This window comes from Gopherus evgoodei, chromosome 4 (assembly GCF_007399415.2).
Source record: "Gopherus evgoodei ecotype Sinaloan lineage chromosome 4, rGopEvg1_v1.p, whole genome shotgun sequence".
Classification (NCBI taxonomy): Eukaryota; Metazoa; Chordata; order Testudines; family Testudinidae; genus Gopherus; species Gopherus evgoodei.
In genome coordinates this window covers 90499532-90522941 of record NC_044325.1, presented here as the reverse complement: position 1 = coordinate 90522941, position 23410 = coordinate 90499532, and the positions used below count along the sequence as shown (strand labels likewise).

General features: G+C 41.5%; 1 protein-coding gene across 6 annotated transcripts in view; it reads right to left on the bottom strand.

Annotated features, from left to right (window-relative positions):
* Positions 1 to 3783: 3783 nt before the first annotated feature.
* The window catches only part of ANO5 (anoctamin 5), a 92319-nt gene continuing 72692 nt past the window's right edge, over positions 3784 to 23410 (bottom strand). For all 6 annotated transcript variants that reach the window (XM_030560167.1, XM_030560171.1, XM_030560168.1 and 3 more), the window contains 9 exons: positions 23134 to 23208; positions 22179 to 22401; positions 18531 to 18700; positions 14918 to 15015; positions 14460 to 14590; positions 12559 to 12764; positions 11291 to 11472; positions 9506 to 9611; positions 3784 to 7916 (listed from right to left, as the gene is read on the bottom strand). In XM_030560167.1, the coding sequence (XP_030416027.1) occupies positions 7692 to 7916; positions 9506 to 9611; positions 11291 to 11472; positions 12559 to 12764; positions 14460 to 14590; positions 14918 to 15015; positions 18531 to 18700; positions 22179 to 22401; positions 23134 to 23208 (1416 nt within the window). In that variant the 3' untranslated portion in view covers positions 3784 to 7691. The remainder of the gene's footprint in view (positions 7917 to 9505; positions 9612 to 11290; positions 11473 to 12558; positions 12765 to 14459; positions 14591 to 14917; positions 15016 to 18530; positions 18701 to 22178; positions 22402 to 23133; positions 23209 to 23410) is intronic.

The window sequence follows — 23410 nt, the reverse complement described above, 5'->3', positions numbered from 1 at the left end:
AAAGGCTGGGGTTTTACATAACTTAGGGGGAGAGGGAGGAATTTCTATTCACTTCCTCCTAGATATTTCCCAGAAACAGGGCCACCCGGGGGAGTGGGGGCAAATGGGGCAATTTGCCCCAGGCCCCGGGCTCCTCAGGGGCCCCCACGACCACGGTCAAGGCTCCCTCCCCGGCCCGACCCCGCCTCCGCCCCTCTCCCAGAGCCTCAGCGCATCCAGGAGTGTCCCTGAACAGCTGCAGCATGGCTCCGGCGGGGCACCTAAGTGCCTCCAGCTCAGAGCTGTGTGGTCAGAGGGTGTGGCTGCGAGCTCCACTCCGAGTGGAGGGAGCTCAGGCCCTGCTGGAGCTTGCAGCCCCCTCCTTACCATGCGGCTTTGAGTGGGGAGGGGCTCAGGCCCCACCAGAGCCATGCTGCATCGCTGTTCAGGGACACTCCTGGACGCACTGAGACTCCAGGTTAGAAGGGAGCCGGGGGTAAGGGGCCGGGGTTGGATAAGGGGCAGGGAGTCGCGGGGACAGTCAGGGAACAGGGAGGGGGCAGAGGTTGGGGGGCAGTCAGGGGACAGGGAATGGGGGGTTGGATCATGGGCATTCCAAGGGTCTGTCAGGACTCACCGGGGTGTGTGGATAAGGGTTGGGGCAGTCAGGGGACAGGGAGCAGGGGTGGGGTCCCGGGATGGTGGTTGGGAGGTCTCTGGAGGACGGTGAGGGGACAAGGAGCAGGATGGGTCGAGGATTCTGAGGGGGGCGGGCAGTCGGGGGGCAGGAAGTGGGTGACGGTCAGATAAGGGGCAGGGCCAGGCTGTTTGGGAGGCACAACCTTCCCTACCCTAAAGCTCATTCAGCAGTTTGAGGCTTGCAGAAGAGCCAAGCTGTTAGCTTTTCCGTTAGATAAATGCATGGAGGTTTAGTCCATTAAAGACTATTAGCCAGGATGGGTAAGGAATGGTGTCGCTAGCCTCTTGTTTGTCAGAGGGTGGAGCTGGATGGCAGGAGAGAGATCACTTGATCATTACCTGTTAGGTTCACTCCCTCTGGGGCACTTGGCATTGGCCATTGTTAGTAGACAGGATACTGAGCTAGATGGACCTTTGGTCTGACCCAGTATGGCCATTCTTATGTTCTAAGCTAAATGAACCGAAAGTTATGGAGATAGATATGAGTCAAGAAAGCCAGCAGAGTATCAGAAACCTGGAAAAATCTCTGACTGGATGAGCTCAGGCGTTTGGTCACAAGCTGAGGTGGTTCAAAAGTTTTGGATTTTTTTTAAGCAGAATTTTTTTTATTGTTTAAAGAAACAATCAAACACAGCAACCAGCAAATATTTGGCCACACACTTCTGAAACCCCAAATCATGTTCAGGTTTTGGCAGACTAATTTCAGCTTTTCAGTTAAAAAAACCACAAGAGATTTTGAAGGAAAGCAGACATTGTCCATGATTTTTTTCTGCGTTTTAAAACCCCCTAGTTTTCTATCCAAAAAAAGTTTTGATGAAAAATATTTGTCCAACCCTTTTAATGAGCTTTAGTGCCTTTTAGCACTAGCTGATGCTGAGAACCAGTGATACTTTGTAAAGAAGTTTTCTCAAAACTGGGTTTGTGCCGAGATGTGGAAGGTTTATTTTTCCCAGGGCCTCCCGTGGGCAGGGGGGAGCAAGTGGGGCAATTTTCCCCGGGCCCCACAGGGGCCCCCACGAGAATATAGTATTGTATAGTATTGCAATTTTTTTTATGGAAGGGCCCCCCGAAATTGCTTTGCCCCAGGCCCCCTGAATCCTCTGGGTGACCTTGCCCAGGAAATCCGTTTTATACATATTGTCCCCAAAGACCATTCTTGTCTGGCACATCGTTCAGTATAGTCCTTTGATCATCCCAGCCCACAATAATACAAAACCTTTGCATTTGATACAATGGACTCCAAACTTAAAACTTAATTAAATAATGTTTTTCGGGGATATTGCAGGACATTGCCATACCTGTCACAACAGTAGACGAGGGTTCTCTGCAAGGTCCCATCATTTACTTGTATGACTGAACAATATGTCTCACAAGTTTTTATGATTTTTTCCCATTACAATGTACTCCTCTTTGGGTGCAATCCTGGACCCACTGAAGTGAATCAAGTGTTTTTGTCATTGAATTAAATTTAGCCAGGATTTGACCCTTTCTCTATGCTGCTGGCCTTCGAGGCCAGGCTATTGTTTCTTAAGAGTATCAAATGAGCTTTAATTCTCCTTGTTCTGGGAGCTTCTGAAAGATACTCTATCATAAAGCATAACGATCATATATCAAGGCATAGCTACATCATCCCCCTACACTTTATCTGCTTCCACCTGGCTCACCTTCTCTCAATTTTTCTGTTTATTTTTCTCCTTCTCTGCTGCTGCTTTCCTCCTCTTCTCTTTCCTACTACTGTTCTTACTTTACCTTTGGATACCCACTTAAGGAACCCACCGAACACAGGGTTACAGAGTCAATAGCATGGTAGATAATCACATTGTCTACTTTATCTTTTGCACAGCATTCTTTCCCAAGCTAGTGTCATTTTATCTTTGCATTACGATATTATCACTGCACCTGTACTTATTCATTTCTTGGAGTTAAACCCTTTGAAGTCTGGATGGAATCAATCCAAGTGCTTTTTGTGACTCATCTTCAGCTTTAATGAGAGGATCTGATGGCCTGTTGCCTTTTGTTTTATAACAGTGGCAGCATCTGCTGAATGTTGAAAATAAAAGTGAATTCGCTGGACCAGCCTCCAGATTCACCAGTGGGAGTGCCAAACAGACAGTCTATGATGGATGCTTGTTGTCACAACTGAGTTTGAAAGAAGAGAATCAAATGTTCATGTTTACAAATCCATTGAGTAAAGCACTGTAAAAATTCTTCATAAGGAGCTTTTTACCTTTTTTAGCACTTTTTTCCTATGCTCATGCTGTAAGTTAGTTAATGGCATATACTTTCTCAAGCGCTTAAGGGCAATTACAGTTGCTATTGGTCAATCCTGGTGCCTCTTACAGAGGCAATGGGAGTTGTACAACTGTAACTGAGACCACAATTTGATCCAATATCTTAACAAAAATACTTCTAAAAACGTGAATTCCAAATGTGTGGTCCACTGGTTCTACTGGTGGTATCTGTGTGGGACAGACTCTGGGAGCTGAAAGCATGTGAGGAAATTGCCATCTAAGTTATTGGGTTCAGGAGGAGAAAAGAGACTGCTTCAAATAGTGCAGGAAAAGATAGCCTGAGATGACAGCTTGTTTGTTCACAATCTTGTTTGCACCAGGAGCAAAACTATTGGATTGTGGAGGGCCTGGTGAGCTTTTTCATGTCATCATGGTTCTCAGAAATAGCAAACACAAATTATTCAGGGATATACTCCCCTTGTTATGATATACACGAGCCTATCAGTCAAGGCGAAGTGCATGCAATACAAGAAAAAAAATGGTCCTTACAATTGGTTTTTTATGAATCATGATGAAGCTACATAAATCATTCTATCTTGTGATTTTGTATTAGTGCTTTCAAGCAAGATATAGGTCCACTATACTACATGCTATAACAAAGAGAGTATTTAAAAGGAACTTATCAGTGGTATGTATTTTTGTTGAATCTAAAATCAATGTCATGTTAAATCGATGATCAAAGATTAATCATCTGTAATACAAATAGCACTTTTTTTGTGGCACTGTGAACACTGACTCAGCCCTTAACTCCAGACACATGCCGAATTTTACAAAACAAGTAATATATATATTTTTTTAAAAGTTGACAGCACAGTTAAAAAATAAACATTGCTTTATTCACTAACACATTTAAAATCTCAGTATTGTACATATAGATTAGTTTAAATGCAATGTTTAAAAAATTATTCCAGGATTAGTGAATCATATACATCAGTATGATACTTAACTGTCAAAAATACCAGTCCATTTACCTGACAATATCAGCTGGAAACAAAAGAGGCAAACAGCTTAGTAAGAAAATCTATCCTTTCCTGTCACTTTCTCCTGCAGTCTGAAACTGGCAACATTATTAAACAATTTACATAAAGAAGATAAACCATAGTAATAAAATTTGCTAGAAAAACAGTATAGTGTTCTGTGGTTGCATGCTTATTTCATGGTCATTTGCTTATATCATCGCATGTTAAACCTTTCCATAGCACAAATATCACCACTATATTGGGGAAAAAATTCGTTGATTGGGTTACTCTTTATACTTAAAAGCCAATAAGCTTCCTCATTTACCAATTCCATTGAAGCAATCCACAGTTGCCTAAAAATTACAGTAGCTACAACACTGAACTTGTTTCCCTGTGTTTAAAGGACACTTTTAGAGACACATATACAGTCATAGTATATATTTTGTACGTTCAGTATTAATATTCAACATCAAAACTAGGTATTCAAATGTACAAAAACTCAACACAGAATATTTAATACTTTCAGATTCCCAGTATGGCTTTTATTTTTGCCACTTTGCAACACTTTGCAGGAAAAAAATATATAATCTGTGAAAGTTTATAACCCTAGTTATGCTAATAAAAGTTTGTTGAAACAATGCTTAGCCACTAACAAAGAAAAGGTAAATAGTTAAATACTGAGACAGCTTAGACCGACCTGTTCTTATGTAACATTAGCTGTTAATTTCATGATAATTTACTGTCTTTTAAATAGCTTTTTGTGCATGCGAAAAAGTGATGCTTTAAAGCGTAAAATGTGTATGTTTAAAGCTGATCCCAAAGTTTTTAACTTTTTAATATATACTATAATATGTGAAGAAAACAACCCAATGTTCCTAGAGTATAAGATTACATAGTTAGTGCTCTCAGAAAATGACCTAAAGTAAGAAATGGGGACACGTGTTAAATCAGCTTCATTGTTTTACTACCTGGTGCTTCTGCACATCAGTGCTGCATCCTTATCTTTAAGTTATTTGTGTCTCTCCTTGTTTTTTAAGATGCATTGTCCATTGCCAACACAACTACACTGCTGGAAACTTTTCAAGTGTGGCAAACTAAGACTTTTTTTTAAAAACTACAAAGACTTGGTGTAACTGACATTCTCTTAAATCTGCATGAATACAACATCAGATACGGAGTTTACTGGTTTTTAACTTGAAACCAGACCTTTTGTGCATCTTGTTCAGAGGTTACATTACCATGTTGTATCTTTTCACCTTACTACTTTACACATGCTTTGCCGGTTGCTAACAGTAACAAAATTATGAAAATAATTTAAACATGAAAATATGAAAACCACGTTTTCCATTTAATTTACAGTATTTGCTGCTTTTTACAGATATTTTACAAAGTGCTTGTATCGTTTACTATGGTTTGGTAGAGTATACAGAATTACAGCTATTGTAATGAATCTTTGGCTTATTGCACTTCATAATATAACATACGTTCTTAAGCAGCAGACTAATCTTAGCTATATATGCACTTCTACAATGAATCAGAGTTTTTAAAGTTACATCAATGTTACCACGCAACCTCAGCTCATCACATATACTAACTGCCAATGTTAAAGATTTAACCAAGTAGCCCTGGAGACACTCAAGTCAATAAAGATTCTGAGAAGCCTGGCTAAGAAAGCCAACTGAGTATTCAGTCATCAAATGTGGTTAGTTGCCACTCTGCTCTTAAAGCAATGGAAAGAGATGTACATGTTCGTAATCTTCCTGGCTGATAGGAGAATCATGTGATGTTCATTAGAGGTAAACATTTTATCATTAGAAATTCTACCAGTAATGTTAGTTCTGCCCAAGACACAGATTTAAAACTCTGTTATAATATAATAATCAGCTAATTAGCCAGGTATTTATTATATTCTTTTTCTGATTCACAGGTTTTCTCTGCTAAAACCAAAAGTGGAATCGAAAACTTGTGGATTTAGTAAACAATGAGTTCTTTAACTGAAAGGCAAAATAGATGATGGGGGTTTTGGTCTGGTACATTTAAATAACTATAACTTTCAAAGTGCAGATATAGTAAAATTCCAAATAACACTATTTAGCATGCTACATTTTGGGAGAATAAAGCAAGTCCATTGCGTCTTCAGCTCACAGTTCACTTCACAGTGCTTTTCACTCTTTTGCATAGCACTGACAAACTGAAGTTTGCACATGCAGCCATTGCTAAGCCAACACGATGCACTGCCATATGGAGGTTCAAAGTTTCATGATGACTGCAGGTTCACTTTTAAAATATACTATATCATTTAATTATAGAGCGAGCATTTTCACATCTTGTGTAAAATGCATATAAACAAGGCACTAATCATTGTAAGGTGGATATGTCTTTAAAATACAGTAAAATCAGTAAAATATTGTAATTAAAATTATATAGCAAGGGCAGTGCTCATAAATAGCTTGTAGCTATCTTGCACAAATAGCTGAGAATTAATATACTTCATACCTTTTCAGACAGCCCCATGACAAAATAAAAAAGGTTTCTTCTTGGCAAGATTAAAAACAAAAAAATTCAAGGGTTCCTTCTATCAGGACAATGGCTACATAAACATACATTGCTTGGCATTTTTTAAATATTAAGAATACTTAATTTTATCCCTTCATAATCACATTCACATACAAACACAATGACATATATAGATCAATCTGTATTACAGTCCAGCTTCCCCACACTGAGGTCTGTTCAAAATTCACAGCCCTGTGATTAATTCCTGAAGAATTTCTGACTAGGTGGTTCAAACCATTTTATCCCTTTGTTGTCATTCTCAGAGATAACATGTGCATAATCAGAAGTCATACGATGGGGCAGGACCCTACTAACTTAGTATAGTTTTTCAAATGATGTCTTGTAGAGTTAAGAAATAAAACAACTAAGTTTCCTTAAATAATGTAGTCTAAACTAAACTATCAAACCCCGGCAAAAGTACTGTAACTAGCAGATTATTCTACAAACTTTTGCTGTTTAAACTTTATTGTGAGGAAACTCTTTAGCAGATGAGGATTATTCGGAGTAAAAAATAGAAAATAAATTAAACTATTCTTTTTCTTCATTAGTCTATCTCAATTCTGTGCCTTAAAAAATCCAAAGTAGAATTAAGTCAATATATCTTTAAAACACATGTTCCTAAAAAATGAATACAAGTTGCAAGCCTGTGAACAAATATTATATATGAAATGTAGTGGATACAAAAAAAGATCATTTTGCCTCCATGTTAGCTAATTAAGTTGTGATGTTCTAGACACTCATTCTCAATCTTCTCTGTAGCAGGAGTTGTCCAGTACATTCCTTGACATCTAGCTGGAAGCTAGTTGGCACTGTCCCTTCTTCTCCCATTTAGAAGTATGGGAAGCTCAGGATAGTTGTGACCCACCTGATCACAACCTCTCGGGGAAAATCACAACCCCTATGCTGGGAATCAGCATCATAGGATTTCCAAATAATATATTGATTTTTAGACCCATGAGATTTATCCATTGTCCAGACCTATGGATAGCTACAGAACAGCTACAAAACAGGGAAATTGAGAAATAGTATTTACCAAGCCTACAATACTCAGTAACAGGTGTCTTTTGGAAAAACAAATGTTTAAAATCTTTGGACTGAAAGCAAAGGGTTAAAACTATCATATGGCTTTCAACATACTGCATACTGAGCAGATCACAGATAAATAAGGACTAGAGTTTCAGGGACTAAAATCGGACAGCCCCTCCAGCTACATTGCCTGGGATAACTCCACTTTTCCTTCTGTGGCAATTACTTCCTTTTCCATGTTTTCATACGTCTTGCATTCACACAGTTTCTGCTTCAGCTTATTGAGTTCATATTCATGCAGAATTTTTTGAGTTAAGAACTTTTCACGTTTTATTCTGGCTTTCACCTCTGCTGGAACGTCTGGAATCATCCAGGCCACAAAGAATTTGACAATGAACACAATATGCTGCCCAAAAAAAAAAAAAAAAAAAGGCAAGAGAAAGTGATGATGATGTACTACATAATAAAGGAATAATTAGATCTCCAGCTAAAAACTCACAACATAAGAGCTAGGTATTATTATTAAAAAGAAATGTTCTCTTTTCCTTTAAAACTGAGCATACTGTAACATGACTATCCTGGAACAATACATATCATGTTACAAACGCTGCTATTTCTGGATTTTATGTACAAATAAAATGATTATAGAACACCCTTACACTTAAACACCAACTTTGATCCCAAAGTGCTTCATAACAGATTCAGGAGGAAGAGTGATACCTTCTGAATCGCTAGCCCCATTCTGCTGGATCTAGATGCCTCATTGGAGATATATGTAGCAGGGTGATTACCCTGCTCCGGCCCTGAAGGGGTTAAAAGCAGCCCTGGAGAGGGCTGTGGCTGGGAAAGGCTAATTGGGGAAGTAGCCACAGCTGAGGTGATGCCTCAATCAGGCCACAACTGGCCCTATAAAAGGGCTGTGAGCCAGGAGCTCAAGAGAGGAATCTCTCTCTAGTGGTACAGAGAGGAGGACCTGGCTGCCTGGAAAGCTCAGGGGGATACCTAGGGTGGAGCAGGACTGGGGCAGGGCAGAGGGAGCTGGGGAGCTCCAGCCTAGCAAAGCCCCAGGCTGCAGGCCGCGTTGAGGGCCCACAAAAGGGTACTAGGACTGCAGAGGGGCAGCCCAGATATAGGCAGAGGCAGCTGATCCAACCCCCTTGCCAATGATGAGTGGTTTATAGACTGCAGTCAGGCCCAGGGAACGGAGGCTAGACGATGACTGGCAGTAGCCAGTGAGGCAAAGTGGGGATAGGAGACTGGGGGTTCCCCTGGGTGGGGAGACCCAAATGGTGGATTGTTGCTGTGGGCAGAACCCCTGGGCAAAGGGCACTGGGGTCCAGGAGGAACATGGGGGCCAGCGACAGATGAGACATCAGCCAGCAGAGGGGACTCCAGAGTTGCAAAAAAACTAATTCCCTAGACCACCAGCAGGAGGCGCCATGCAAGTGAGTCTTCACCCCATCACAATATCCCATCCACATATTGACCCAGCTCAACTTGTGAGAACTGACAGGATTGCAATGGGAAATGCCATGGATGCAGCTCATGAACAATCCCCCTATTCCTTTGATAGCCTGCAAAAGGCTGGCTTACTACTCAAAATGATTGACTTGAGCAATTTTAGCTGCTGCTCATCATCTTAAAACACTTTTTTTTAAATGTCAGTACTGCAGTCCTCTCACAAGCAGCACTCCCAACTAAATGGGAATTATCCATATGGGAGGCCTAGTGGTTTAGTTATTTTCTTATTTGCATAAAAGGATTTAACTCTGCTCTTCTCTTTGGACCGAATCTCTTGATTTCAAAGGGAGTCTTGCTTGAGTAAGGACTGAGTGAAAATTGAGGGTTTGGTCTTTATTTTGTACAGCTGACATTTTCTTTGTGTTGCTTATACAAGCGAATACAGGATACTATCAGCAGCTATTTCACTTTCATAAAAAATAGTAACTATATACAAAATGTATAATGTATTGATTTCAGAAGACTGGCACATACCTCCATTATAATGATAAAGGCCATTTTTGCAGCAAGAATGTGCCAAAACTGCATAGTATGTAAATATTTCTTCTCGTGGCCTGGTGGATATCGATAGTCTCTGTACCTGTTAGATATAAATAAACGTAAAGGTGAAATGTTATATTTAATCTGAGTCAGACTACAAGCTCAGTGACACTTACATGCAAATACAGCTGTCATTTAAGAAACTTTTTGATCTTGTTCTAAATGTTCTGTTCTCTTTGGCAGGAACAGGTTGGCCCTCATAACTTGTTTCTATTGCCAGTTTGCTCAGACACCCTTATTCACAACAACACAGGATGGCTGAGGATGTGTGAGAAGTGAAATTTATACGTGGATTACTACTGTATTCAGGGGGTGACCAAATAATGGACAATTCCTGAATAGCACAATTGAAGCTGATTGAATGGTATCAGAATGGACAGATTTATTGGACAGATCCAGGGCTCAATGGGTGAGCAGGCATGTGTGTGTTCAGCATTAATATCTATGGCAGGATAAAGACAGACTACGGGAGCTTTACTCTGAGTCATGATCTATCTGTAGTGGATTTGTTTTGTATCCAATTGTATGTTTCCTTTTTGTCATGGATATCTCTGAAGTTCCTTCTCCAATCCACAATTCCTTCACTATGGACAAATCCACACTTTTTGAACAACACATTGAACCCTTATGGACATAAAATTCCTCTGCCATTGGAAAAATATGTCTATGCTAATGCACACCAACTAAGACTATGTCCCAATGTGTGTATACAGATATTGGCCCTTCTATATAAAATGTCAAATACCTAGGCAAAGCCAGGCAGAAGCAGACATTTTGAAAATGAAGGGCTCCATCATGAGAGTGTGAAGCACAACATTGCTCTTGAGAAACTTGTGCTATGCCAGGGCCTTATTCTTTGGGTATTTTTTCACTCCATTCTAAACCTGATTCTAGGAGGTTTACTTGTCTCCAATCAGGCAACAGAAGCACATCACATGCACTGTGTGTTCAATCAAAATTCACCAGCTGAGCTTGGATTTTGAATACTTGCATCAAACTGCTTGTGACAGGGGTGACCAAACTTACTGGCCCTCCGAGCCGCATACGATAATCTTCATTAGTTCGAGAGCCGGGACCCACCTGCTGGGGGCTGGGGCTTCAGCCCCATGGGAGGTGCCTGATGGGGCTCAGGGCTTCAGCCCTGCTTCTGCTGAAGCCCCAAGCCCTGGACTCCCCTCTCCGCTCGGCAGAAGCCCCTACCCCACCACCCCGCAGCAAGGCAGAGGTCCTGAGCTTCCCTGCTCTGCCCTCAGTCTGGTAGGTGGAGAATGGGGGAGAGCGAGGGGAGCTCCATGAGCCTCACTTTAATGGTAAAATGTGGTTTGCAAGCCACAGTTTGATCACCCCTTACATAGACCAAAATCAGTTTTAGAAACAGCCAAATACAGAGGTGATGATGAGTGGTGAGTATCTGGGTTCCTTAGATTCAGTTAGATGCCTTCAGACCAATTGGTTGCTTTCTCTGTTACACCCTTTTTCGTGCCTTTGCATTTATTAGTTACACCAACTTAGATTCCCTTTGACTCAAATGAAAAAAAAATGTGATTTTTGGTGGTTAGTGGGGTTATCTAAATCATTTTCTAAAGGAAGCTAGAGCCTGCACTAGTTCTAACATTAAAGAATTAGGCCTATCTATTTTCTAATTATATGAGAACTATCTACTTGGAAAACTGCACGTAAAACATAAGAGACAATTATTTTTTTAAAATCACCACAAACCTGCATGTGAGAAAGTTCTCTGGATTATTTTCAGGCCTTTTTCCCTCTAGAAAATCTGAGACTTGGAACACAGAGAGACTGTTGTTAATGTACCCAGACATGGGTGAATCTTCATTTGTAGAATAGGCATAGTAGTAAACTAAACGCGGAATCATATCAGATGTGAAGGCTACAATAAAGGCCTGAAAAAAAAAACCCAGAACTTGAGATGATAAGCATAGCATAAGCCGTGACTTAGTGTCTTGCTTAATATTTTTCTTTGAAATGAAATATCTGATTCTGTTTGACAGTCCAATGTGAAGTTGGAACACTAGATGCAGCAGTTTATTGGTTTTCAGTTTATAAAAAGTATCTTTAGCCACAGCTGCTATCTGGACATCCAGGAGCAGCTGAGGATCTAACTGAACCCAGAGACTGTGAATCTTATTAACTATTCTCAACTGAACGAATGAAATTACCTTGGCCAACTCCTATGGTTTCCCTTAGCCAACCAGCACTGCCAATACCATATCTGGACTGAGCTTCAGCAAACTAACTCTCATCCATGCCTCAATCTGGCCAGACACTGGGAAAGTCAAGTGAATGATGGTGACTGTCAGTAGCCAAATACTGAGGTGAGGTGGGGAGACCCAGAAACCCGGGGGGGTACTGCCAGGGGGTAGCCCTCATGAGAAAGGGGGGCACCAGGTCTGGGAGGGACACAGGGCCAGAGGTAGCAAGGCATCAGCCTGCAGAGGGCACTCTGGGTCAAAACAACTAATTCTCAGGACGGCCAACAGGAGGCGCCGCGCCGGTGAGTTGTCACCCCGGTCACAGAGGGGTTCCAAAGAGGATGGAGCTCGGCTGTTCTCAGTGGTGGCATATGACAGAACAAGGAGCAATGGTCTCAAGAAGTCTAGGTTGGATATTAGGAAAAACTATTTCATTAGGAGGGTGGTGAAGCACTGGAGTGAGTTACCTATGGAGATGGTGGAATCTCCACCCTTAGAGGTTTTTAAGGCCTGGCTTGACAAAGCCCTGGCTGGGATGATTTAGTTGGGGTTGGGCCTGCTTTAAGCAGGGGTTGGACTAGATGACCTCCTGAGGTCTCTTCTAACCCTAATTTTCTATGATCAACACCCTGGTAGCACTGCAACGCAAATGGTGGTGTTATACACATAATGAATAGGTTCTATACACAATGAGAAACAGTAGAAGCTGATTATAAAACCTATGAATCCTGAAAGTATAAAGCATCATATGAAAATGGACTTAGTTAGTTTACTTACATTAGTGACAACAGACAAGATGGCCATTCCATTTAGAATTTCTTGCCAGACTCCTATACTGTGGGCTTTGGCAGCAACAGGCCTCCTGAACTGAGTGGTAAGCTTCCAGGAATCTACTCGAATCTCCAAGATATTATTCATCAGTGCAAGAAGGGGAGCCAGTGGAAAAGAGGCCACAAACAGAGTAATAAATCCAAACTGAATGACTACATGGGAGGAAGGGAAATGAAAAACAGTTGTTTTGAACTCTAGGGAAATTATCTTTAAGTTCGCAATTCATGCTATTGAAATACCAGAGCATCCAAGATAACCCTACCAAGTGAAAAACAACTCTAGTGGAATGTATTCATATCACCAATTTTCTAAGTTACAACAGTGTGCTAATAAAAGTATAGTATCCAAGTACTTTCAAGAAAGAATAGCGTGTGTGTGTGAGATAACTGAAAGACTCAGCAGTTTGGAAAAGAGACTGAATGTACAAAGCAGTAAAGTCTGACTGACCAGACTGGGACTAATGCAAGACTTTACATGCTGGCTCTCAAACCCTCCAATCTGTACTATTATTTTATAGACTAACCTCTTTCAGCTTTTAATTAATTTTAATTCATTCCCAAACAAGAAATTGTTGAACATATATTCTTAGCTTCTCTTCTTGTGACTCTATTGTTCATGTGTTTACTGACAGTTCATTACATATGTGCCATTGGTAAATCTTAATATGAATTAAAAAATTGCAAACTGTATACATAAATAATCACTTTAGCTACTACCAAAATGAAACCACCTCTGGTGTGGTATGTGGCAGCCTTTTCAGTTGTGCCAACACTACCACAATAGTTTAGGCACAGAAAGTGAAAAGGAATCCTATATCTACTTAAAGCCCCAGGAGAACGTAAAACACCATAAAATTTGGCCAGGACATTGGTGTTAAATATGGTTCCAAAACTGTCATGAGATCTCTAATAACCACATGTGGTCAGGACTTCAATTTTCCATCACAGCCAAAAAATAGAATCTCTAACAACCAAGTGGTCACTGAATCATGCTGGGGCAATCGTCCAATTATGATTCAGGAAAAGGAAAAACATCTACTGCATCTTCACTGCCACCAGGAGCTACTACAGCAGCTATTTTTTATCACAGCCCAAGGTGAAATGGCTACATGACACGAATGTAGCTAGGTAGTTCCAAATAAGATTTAGATTTATATGCACAGATTAGGAGTAGCATTAAGAGGGACACCACCAGGCAATCCTTTCAACAAATGTTGTCCTTTCTATTTGACAAACACTGACTTTTTTTCAGTGTCTTCTGGATTTTGCATGGGCTTAATTTCTGGTTTTTTTAGTTAGCTGTTTGCAAACTGTTTCATCAGTCATGTCGGCACCATTTTAGAAATAGTGCCAGTTGGTTAGCTCATGCTCCCTCTGCTGGTCAGCTCGGTAGTATCAGAGCACAAATCAGTGCAGATCCAAAACACAGTGGATTCTCTAATATATACTGTGGATCTCATATCTGCAGGGCAGATTCTTACAGCATACATGGCACTCATCCCATGGTCAGAGTTTCCATTGATATCAGTGGAACTAACACCTAGGAAGAATGGCAGAATATTCACTAGAGAGATGCAGTGTGGATAACAGATCCACCGTCCAGCTGAGAGAGAAACAGTTCTTGGCTATATAATACTATGAACAAGAACTTTACTCAATGCATTATAACAATATAAAGGCAGCTTCATTTATTGGGCTAACCTATTTAACTCCTTCTATCGGTGAATTCTATGCTGTTCACAATACTTATCAGAGAATACGCCAACCCCTCAACTGGAAAGCTCTGTTCTTATAACCATAATAACAAAAGTTTCTTATCCTCATTTCAAAGTTGGGTTTTCAGCTCACCCATTTCTAGATATTCATAGAATAGCCCCAAGGCTCCAAAGCTCTGCAGATCATGATCCTGCTCCCAGCGACTATATAAATTCTCTGGATTACATCTGGCTTTCCTGCGTCCCCACCAATTCCAAATCCATCTGTGTGTGTGTGGAAATGGGAACAATAAGGGAGGGGGGAATACAGAGTCATGATTAGAGAACATATTGTGCACTATACATTGATTCATAAGCACCTCATTCCCCCGAAGGAAACCAACTCCTCACTCCTAAACTGAACAGACTTTACAAACATCTCCAACAGAAAAGAAGCCAAAAGAACTCTAAAAATTTGTTTTACTTTTCAGCACTTATGCGGTTAATTTACCTACAGCATTTCTCTCAGCTTGGCCAGTGAAAAGATGCTACTCATCACCCTTAATTTCAGCCATCTACAAACTGAGTGGCTCAATGTAAGGCATCACTTACGGTACAATGGCCTCTTGTATATTTCCCCAAATCTGTTTGCCAGCCATAACTATGGTGAGCTGTGTCGTCAATTCAATCAGGCAGCCTGCAGGATCACACTGACCAAAAAAAGAAGTTGGAGAGAAAACAATAATGCAAGTCACTAAGTTGGCCATCACCTGTATACAATACAATTTAATGTAAGAAAGAGTTCTTAAAGTGCTCAGGGAAAGTAGTAATTTGCACTTCAGCTCCCAGCTAAAAATTCACCTTCAGGGAGACTGTTACAAAAGGCTAAACTGTATTGTATTTTTGTCCAAAAAGGAAATGTGCTAGGTAAAACATTTCAGAATTGAAATATTCAGACCATTTGAAAGAGAAAAAGTTACTCAACAGGGCTCAGACTGGCCTCTCTGGGTATATCTACACTGCAGTTGCGAATGTGTTTCCCAGCACAGGGAGACAGACTCGTGATAGCTCTGCTCAAGCTAGCACACTAAAAATAGCAGAGTGAATGGAGAGGCATGGGCACTGGCTTGGGCTATCCCCCTGAGATTGGACCCATGGGGTCAGGTGGGGGCTTGGACTTGGGTAGCTAGCCTGAGTCACTGCCCATACAGCAATGTCCACACTATTATTTTCAGTGTGCTAGCTTGAACAGACCTAGTCCACACTCCCAGCTGAGTGCAGACATACCCAGTATGGGTGCATGTGGATGGTGCATAAGCAGTCTCCCAACTTCCTCCAGTAACAGTTTCTGCCTTTCCCATTGAGTCCAGCGAGATGCCAACATGGCACCAACATTGGTACCTCGAAATACCAGAGGCCAAATCCCAAGTACTCAACTCCTGCATCTCCCATTCACTTCATTAGAGAGCTGGATGTATTTAGAACTTCTCAGGATTTGGCCCTCACTGCGGATTTTCAAAATTTCTGCTCCGTATCAGAGCCACCATTAGAATTGACTGGCCCAGAAAACATCTAGAAGACTTCAGTCCCTAACTTCGCTAATATAGCTGCCCTTTGTTTGCCTTGAGCTATTTTTCTCCCTCTTGCCCTCTGGGCAACATTTAACACCCAATATTGCCTTCAGAGGTTTACACACGGCTTCACTGGGAGTTATGCATGAATATCCAAAGCCAGAACTTTTAGAAGTGTTTTGCATGCAGCAGCAGGCCAGTCATCTTTGATGCTAACCTCAGTGTTCAAAATGCTGGTGGAGATACCTTAATGTCAGTGAGCACTGTTGTTTATCCTGGCTTTAATCTGTGCAGAGGAGCACCGTCTTCACCCACATACAGTACTCACAGAGCCAGAGGCCCCACTAAACAGAACCAGTACATCATTGAGATAAGTAAGGTGCTCATCAGTGATTTAGAAAAAATAATCCTCAAGGTCCTCATGCTGTTTAGGGACAGTAAATTCTCATGGTGGCCATCATAAAGAGCAGAAGTTTTAAAGACTAGTCTTCTTTGCAAACAGCAAGGGTCAAATCCTGAGAAGTGCTAAATACATCCAGAGCCAGAAAGGGATTTAGATTCTTAACTGCTGCTTTAGGCACATAAATCCAAAATCTAGATCCTCCAAACCCTCACTCAGCAGCCACCTAATCCTGTAGCTATCTAAACTCCCTAGGTACCTAAATTTACACCTGTAAAGTCCCAGCGGTGAACAAACTTCTTCCAGTAGGCATGTGCAATACCGTTCAAGTCATGACTTTGCCAAACTGTTCAGAGCCAAGCTCACGTTTAAACTCTGGCAGAATCCTGAAACTACATATTTTTTCCATCTATCTTATCTGCAGGGCCTGATCTGGTAGGCAGGCTTAGAGGTCACCTTAGGCCCTACCTACCAGATCCAGCCCTGCACAAAATACAGCTGTGACAGATATGATGATATCCTGCCGTATCTTGGGCAAACCTTATGGAATTGAATTTTAATACCTTTTGGGTCCCTTATATTGAAAATGCAAATTGTGTATTATTGTACAGAACTTCTTTAGGAGGAAGGCAGAATTAATTAAATCTCTGGAAGATATTAGGAACTTCAAAAGTCTTTTGGGGACTGTAAGTGTGAAGTGGACTTCCTAGGAAATATGTAGGGGTGAGGGGAATGCAAATGACCCACCTCAAATCCATCCTTTGGAAGCTGCACTTTGAGCAGAAACCCATTGGCTAATTACCTGGTCATGATCTCTTCAAAGAGCTATGCTGGATAAATGAGAAACTCTCTTACTTTTGAGGATTCTTGTTCAGAGCAAAGGGTCTGAAGGACTGCTCCTGTCAGAGCCCAGGTTGTAGCTGAGGTGATCGTTGGTAAGCTGTTAGCATGTGTGTAGGTTTTATTGTCTTTAATATGCTTTCTCTATAGTGCTTTTACCTTAAGAACATGTGCTTGCTTAGAAAGAACTGTGTGGTAACTTACACTGTGTACCACCTCTAAGAAGAGAATGAAGAAGTCTGCTCAGGCAGCCTGTATTTTGCAAGGAATAACACAGTGAAAGCAGGGACCTGGAAATACCTTAGTCAGGAGGCAGAGAGACACACATTTCTCTCCAAGAAAGGCAACGGCTGGGAAGCTGGAAGACCAAGAATGGGTGCGCTTGCTGGACAACTGAGGTGAAGTACAGGTGCAGTTGCCCCAAACTGGGGCAACAGCCTTGGAGGTGGTCATGGTGCCAGAGTCACCATTATACTAACAGTCCAGTGACTGGAGATCTAACCCTGGTTATGAAAGACTTGGGTTCAAATCCCCATTCTGCCTCATTGAACCCAGGTCTCCCATCTCCCAGGTGAGTGACTTGCTCAGTGAGCTATGGGTTATTCTGGGCCAGGGCCTCTCAATCTCTCCTGCTGAAACTATTCCATATTGTGTAAAACACTTAAATAGTCGTTGGGGTAGGGACTGGAGACCAGGTCTCCAGGAGAATGCGCTAATTGCTACGCTATAGAGTTATTCTCTCTGGTCCAGTGGGTCAGATGCTCTAACCGCTGGGCATAAGGGAGCTGCCACCATCACCATCATTTTTTGGCAAGAAAGAGCTGAGCTGGCTTAGCCGCCTAACTCCAGAAGAGGGTTCACAGCTGTGAATCCCTAGTGGCGATAAGCATCTCCCTCCAGCACCTAACTCCCTTTGAAGAGCACAGCTTAGGCCACGTCCCTCTCCTCTGAATTCCCTATAGTGTAGTTTAGGCATCTCCCCTTTCAGCTTGCTGGCTTCTGAATCCCATTCTTAACTACCTAACTTGCCCCTTCCACTGTATAGGGAACCTCGGCAGCTAATGTAGGGCTGTGGATTCTACTGGGTGGCAGGGTGCCTAAATGTTAAGTGTTGCAATGCTGACCCTAAATCCCCTTTAAGGATCTAGCTCTAGATCCTCAGATATACCTGAACTCCAATTGGTGTCCCCAAGAAGGAGGGTCGGGGGGGCGAGGTAGCTTTCTATTATCTTTTTGTCTTTCTGATCCTGGGAACTGTCAGGGGCTAGTTCGGTCCCTAGTGCCAGTTTAGAGCAGCAACAGGATTCATTTCAAGTACCTTCCCACATCTAGAAAACTTCTGTTATCATTAGAGAGGATCTGGCCAACTGTACTTATTATATATCCTCCTCCTGAAGTCCAGAGGAATGCATACCTCTTCGTTTCTCCAGCGACTAAACATGTATGTATATGTGCCAGGGTACCCCACAAATTTCCCTTTGAAGAAAGCCACATAGAAGCAGGATGAGTAGTAGTTGACAAACTGGAAAAGGAACATCTTCATAGTGAGTCTGTTCTCATACTCCAGGTGAGTTCTTGGGATCTCTGGGAAACCAGAATAAACAGTTTTAAATTCCCTTTACCCCATTTCAAACATGGATTCATAAATGTTTATCACCCTCAGCATCTCAAGAAACAGCTCAAGAAAACACATTACGGTCAGCAGCTGGCATTCCTGTTGTCAGACAGTATAGCCTCTATGCACAGCGCATGGAGGGGCATGGGACTCATTCTACAAATGCTAATTGGATCAGATTTCCCCCTTTTCACACACCGGCTAGTGTCACCAGCTCCACCTTGGAATCTTTAATCACTTAATTCCTCAGAGCAGCATTTCCCAAACTGTTGGTTGTGCCCTTGCAGGGTGAGAAAGTTTCCATTTTGGCAGTAAAATAGAAATCTAGCATAGATGGAGAAGATATCCTGTCTTCTGAAAGAGAATCACTTGCTGCAGTTTTATAGGGCTGGATCTTCAAAAGTACTGTGCCCTTCAACTTTAAGTGAAGCTAGTCGGGGCTGTAGGTACTCAGCATCTCTCAAAGAAAGGCCAAAGGTGGGTAAGAGAGCAAGAAGGCTTTCTACTTGTCAGGAAGATAGTTGAAGCAAAGAGGTAACATGCTGGTGTGATCACCACAAGGGTGCTACTGAGGACTCTGCTCCATCTTTTCAATCATGTTTGCTTTTCTCAACAGTGGAAAGCACTAATCCCACCACTGGTAAAATAAACTGTAAAATATCATTAGATAAATAGCCATTCTGAGCAGGAGGAGGGAGAAAAATAAACCACAAGAACTCAGGCTGGCCAGCAGTGGGCCGAATCTCCCTGCAAACATACTGGACTAAGCTGGCTTTGGGAAAGGGCTACTTTACTCTTCCCTGCACGAATGTTGGTGAGTTTGGCCTGACAAATAATTTCTGGAGCCCATAAAAGAGCTTTCAAGTAATTGGACAGTCAAAAACAGGGGAGTCAAAATAGGGAAAATATATAAGGAAATATTTGGGAACTCTGGTCTTAGAACTACTGAATGACACATTTTGCATTTGGGTTCAAATTCTGCCCTCAATTGTTGATGCTACTGGTAATTAAACTTGTGCATCTCAGAGCAAAATTTGGCCTAGCTATTACATATAATTCAGGAATAAAGGTGGTAAAACACATTCTTGACAGATATAGTCAATGTTTCATACTCCGTTCTTCCACTAAAGCTTCAGGAGTCCCAGCAAAGTGTAGATTCTCTTCTCAACATTAGAGGGCAGTAGTCACACAAAAGTAAAGAAGTGGATGATCTTTTCTGATTGTAGCTGATCATCACATAACAGTGTGAGCTAATTTACAGAAGGAAATGGTATTTCACAGACTAGGAATTAGTCCTTCACATTGATGTGCAGACATAAAAAAATGATTGCTTGAGCTTTCATGCACATATTAGTGGGATTTAGCAGGATTCAGTTTAAAGATGAAAAAAACAAATTAAATAGGAATAATTTTTTCTTCTATGCAAATGATTATCTTAGTAGTTTATTTGCACCTATTATCCCATTATTGGACAGAGAGAGGAATAAAAGTTAAGAGCCAGACAATGAAATTTAGCCCAGAGAAGTAAGCACTACAGAACTACAGTTCTAGATGTGGTTTTCTTGTCCCAGTTCTGCTCACACTGAAGCCCATGGCAGAACTCTCACTGTGATTTCATTACAAATAGGGAGTAGGTAAAGCTCTGAGTATATAAAGACAGGCAGCAGCAAAGTGAGCTGAACTCTCATAATCCAGCTCTCAGAGTGTTCCCGACATGATCCAAGACAGACCCCTTCCTATCCTTAAATCTAGAAGTATGATGCCAGGATTAAGACCATCTGAATACTTGAGTATTAGTTTCACAAACCAACATGTTAGTGGACAGTACTTTTTTAGTTAGCTTGTTAAAACTGAACATTTGGCAACACACTCATTCTCTGTGTGATGCAAAGCAACTTCGAGGTGCTGAAAAATAATAAGCCAGATCGTTCCCTCCTAGGAAAAACACACAGAAAGGGTCCTGGGAGAGGAAATTTCTATAAGAACCTCATTACGCAAATAACCATACACACACCCATGTCAGCAATGGGCCTCCAGCAACATTCTCCAGTTCCTGGGCAGCTTGGCACTATCAGGGACTCCCACCTGGTCACAGCCATGAGGAAAAAGATGATATAGTCCTAAATCCACCTGCTCCTGCCCTCAGTCTCCACTCCCTTCCCTGTATGAATGCTTGATCTGCAGGCTCCAGTACTGTGGAAGCTTTCCCCACCCTGCTCCTTTTCCATAAGGGAGATCCACGTGTATGAATCTGGATGAGACAATTGTACCCAATAAAATTAAGTTAAGGAGCATGCTTATTTAACTGGAATAATTGTCCTACTTGATGTAGAAAACAGTGCTCCATTTTTAGAATCCCAGTCAATTCATATTCAGGACTTCTAAAGGAAATTCTGCTAAACCAAGATGGCTTGATCTTGCTTTGAAGAGTTTAATATTACACACAATTATAATTTTTATTTAGACTTCAGAACACAATTGCCTTGGTGTCAGAATAATTCCAGCATGTGCAGACATATACAAAAAGATACACACATAACAAGACAAAGCCACTTATGACAACAGCTATTTAGATACAGTAACTCCTCACTTAACATTGTAGTTATGTTTCTGAAAAATGCAACTTTAAGTGAAACAATGTTAAAGAAATCCAATTGTCCCATAAGATTTAATGTAAATGTGAGGGGTTAGATTCCAAGGAAATTTTTTGGGGTAGACAAAAGGCATTATACTGTATACTGTACAGTACTGTACTCTGGCTGGGAAGTGCCACTGGCTTACTCACATAGGCACAGCCCGCTGCAGGTAAGGACACTAGGAAGCACCTTTGCACCAGCAGTGGCAGCTTCCTCAGAGAACAGGCTCGGACTTTGCTGGGAACGCTCCAGGCCCACCTCTTCCTGTCCCTGCTCTACTCCAGACCCACCTCTTCCCACCCCCACTCCACCTTCTCTCCGGAGCATGCCACATCCCTCACCCCCCAAAGTCCTAAGTGCCGCCAAACAGGGAAGCACTGGGAGGGAGGGGGAGGAGGCAGAGAAGCGGAACTTGTGCAATGCTCCCTTGTAAAGTTGCTGCTCTTCCACAGAATCTTACAAGCAGGCAGCCAAACAATGTTATAAGGGAACATTGCACAACTTTAAATGAGCATGTTCCCTAATTGAGCAGGGACATAACATTGAAACAACGTTAAGTGGGACAACATTAAATGAGGAGTTCCTGTATAAGGAGACTGAGTGAAATTGTTAAACTTTGTCCAGCATACTATACCATGCCATAGTAACAAGACAAAGACTCATCACAAACCTATAGGGCCTGGGCACAATGGGAATTGTGCATGAGCAAGGAAAGCAGTATCAGGTCCCTATAGATAGATTCTACTTTTAGTGACTCCATTATAGAGCAGAATGTCTCCCTGGCAATTCTGTCCTCTTGTGAGTTGCTTACCCATATCAGTGATCCAGACAGCTATTTTCTCATACAAGAAATTCAGTATCATGATGATGACAAAGTTCAGGCATGATGCGGTTACTGAAGTTGCCAGCTGTGGGGTCAGTAATCCACTGATGGGTTGCAGAGTTTGTGTATTCTCCATGATGCTGGCAAAGGCAGCATAGACTGCAAGACGGTACACTATCACAGCTATCATGCTAGCTATGATAAGAGAGATCTAAGGAAAGGACAGAGATGTAGAATTTACATTACAACACAGTTACATGCATGCACTTTAAGAATGGAAATTCATAGGGTCATGCTTTAGCTTTTTTTGTTTTGCTTTCGTTCTTTTGGCTATGAGTTCAGGAGCACTGAAATGCAAAGTACACAGATGAAATACCCTGTTATATTAGTTACATAATCCACCAAAAGTACTTTATCAGCATAGAAGTTTGACCGTTTAATAATTCTATTCACCTGTTAAATTATTTGTTCTGTGTCTGTACAGCATCTAGCACAAGGTTCTGCTCCATGACTAGGGCTCCTATGTGCACAGTAGTACAAATAATTTATAATTATAATAGTACTGGGTAGTCCATCTCTCTGCAAACTCACTGGTTATATATCTATCAAACTGACACTACATTTGATCTTAGCAAAAAAAAAATTCCCCTTTTATTTTTTCTGTATTAGATTTTCTCAAAGATAATTGGATTATACCAAGGTGTGACCCTGGGTGAAATTTGGCCCTAACCTAGCAAAACTCACCAAATCTTTAGTTACTGATAGATCTTCAAGATATTTATCTTCTCCATATAAATTAAAGTGTACTTTGCATGACAGCAGGAAACATGCAGGATAGTATTAACTGGGAGATCTAAAACAAACACTGTAATACAAGTTAATATGATAATGAAGATCAGCGATTGTAATACATGTTAAAGTGATGATTCAAAGAGATGCTCACCCAGAACAACACTGTAGTTCCTGAGATGCAGAACCGTACAGCCTGGCTAGTTAGAGGCAAATAAGGCTCCATCTCCTGCAACAGTCAAGCAAGCACAGCACAGTTCACAATCCACATACATATTTGGACCCCAAGCAGCACACAATGCCTGGAACAGCTGTGTGAAAGCAAACATCCTATGAAAATCATTTTAACCCCTTTCATTCTGAAGAATGTATGTTTCATGGTTTGCATGTGGTAGCAGAGAAATCAGAAGTGAAGAGGCCAATAAACAGTA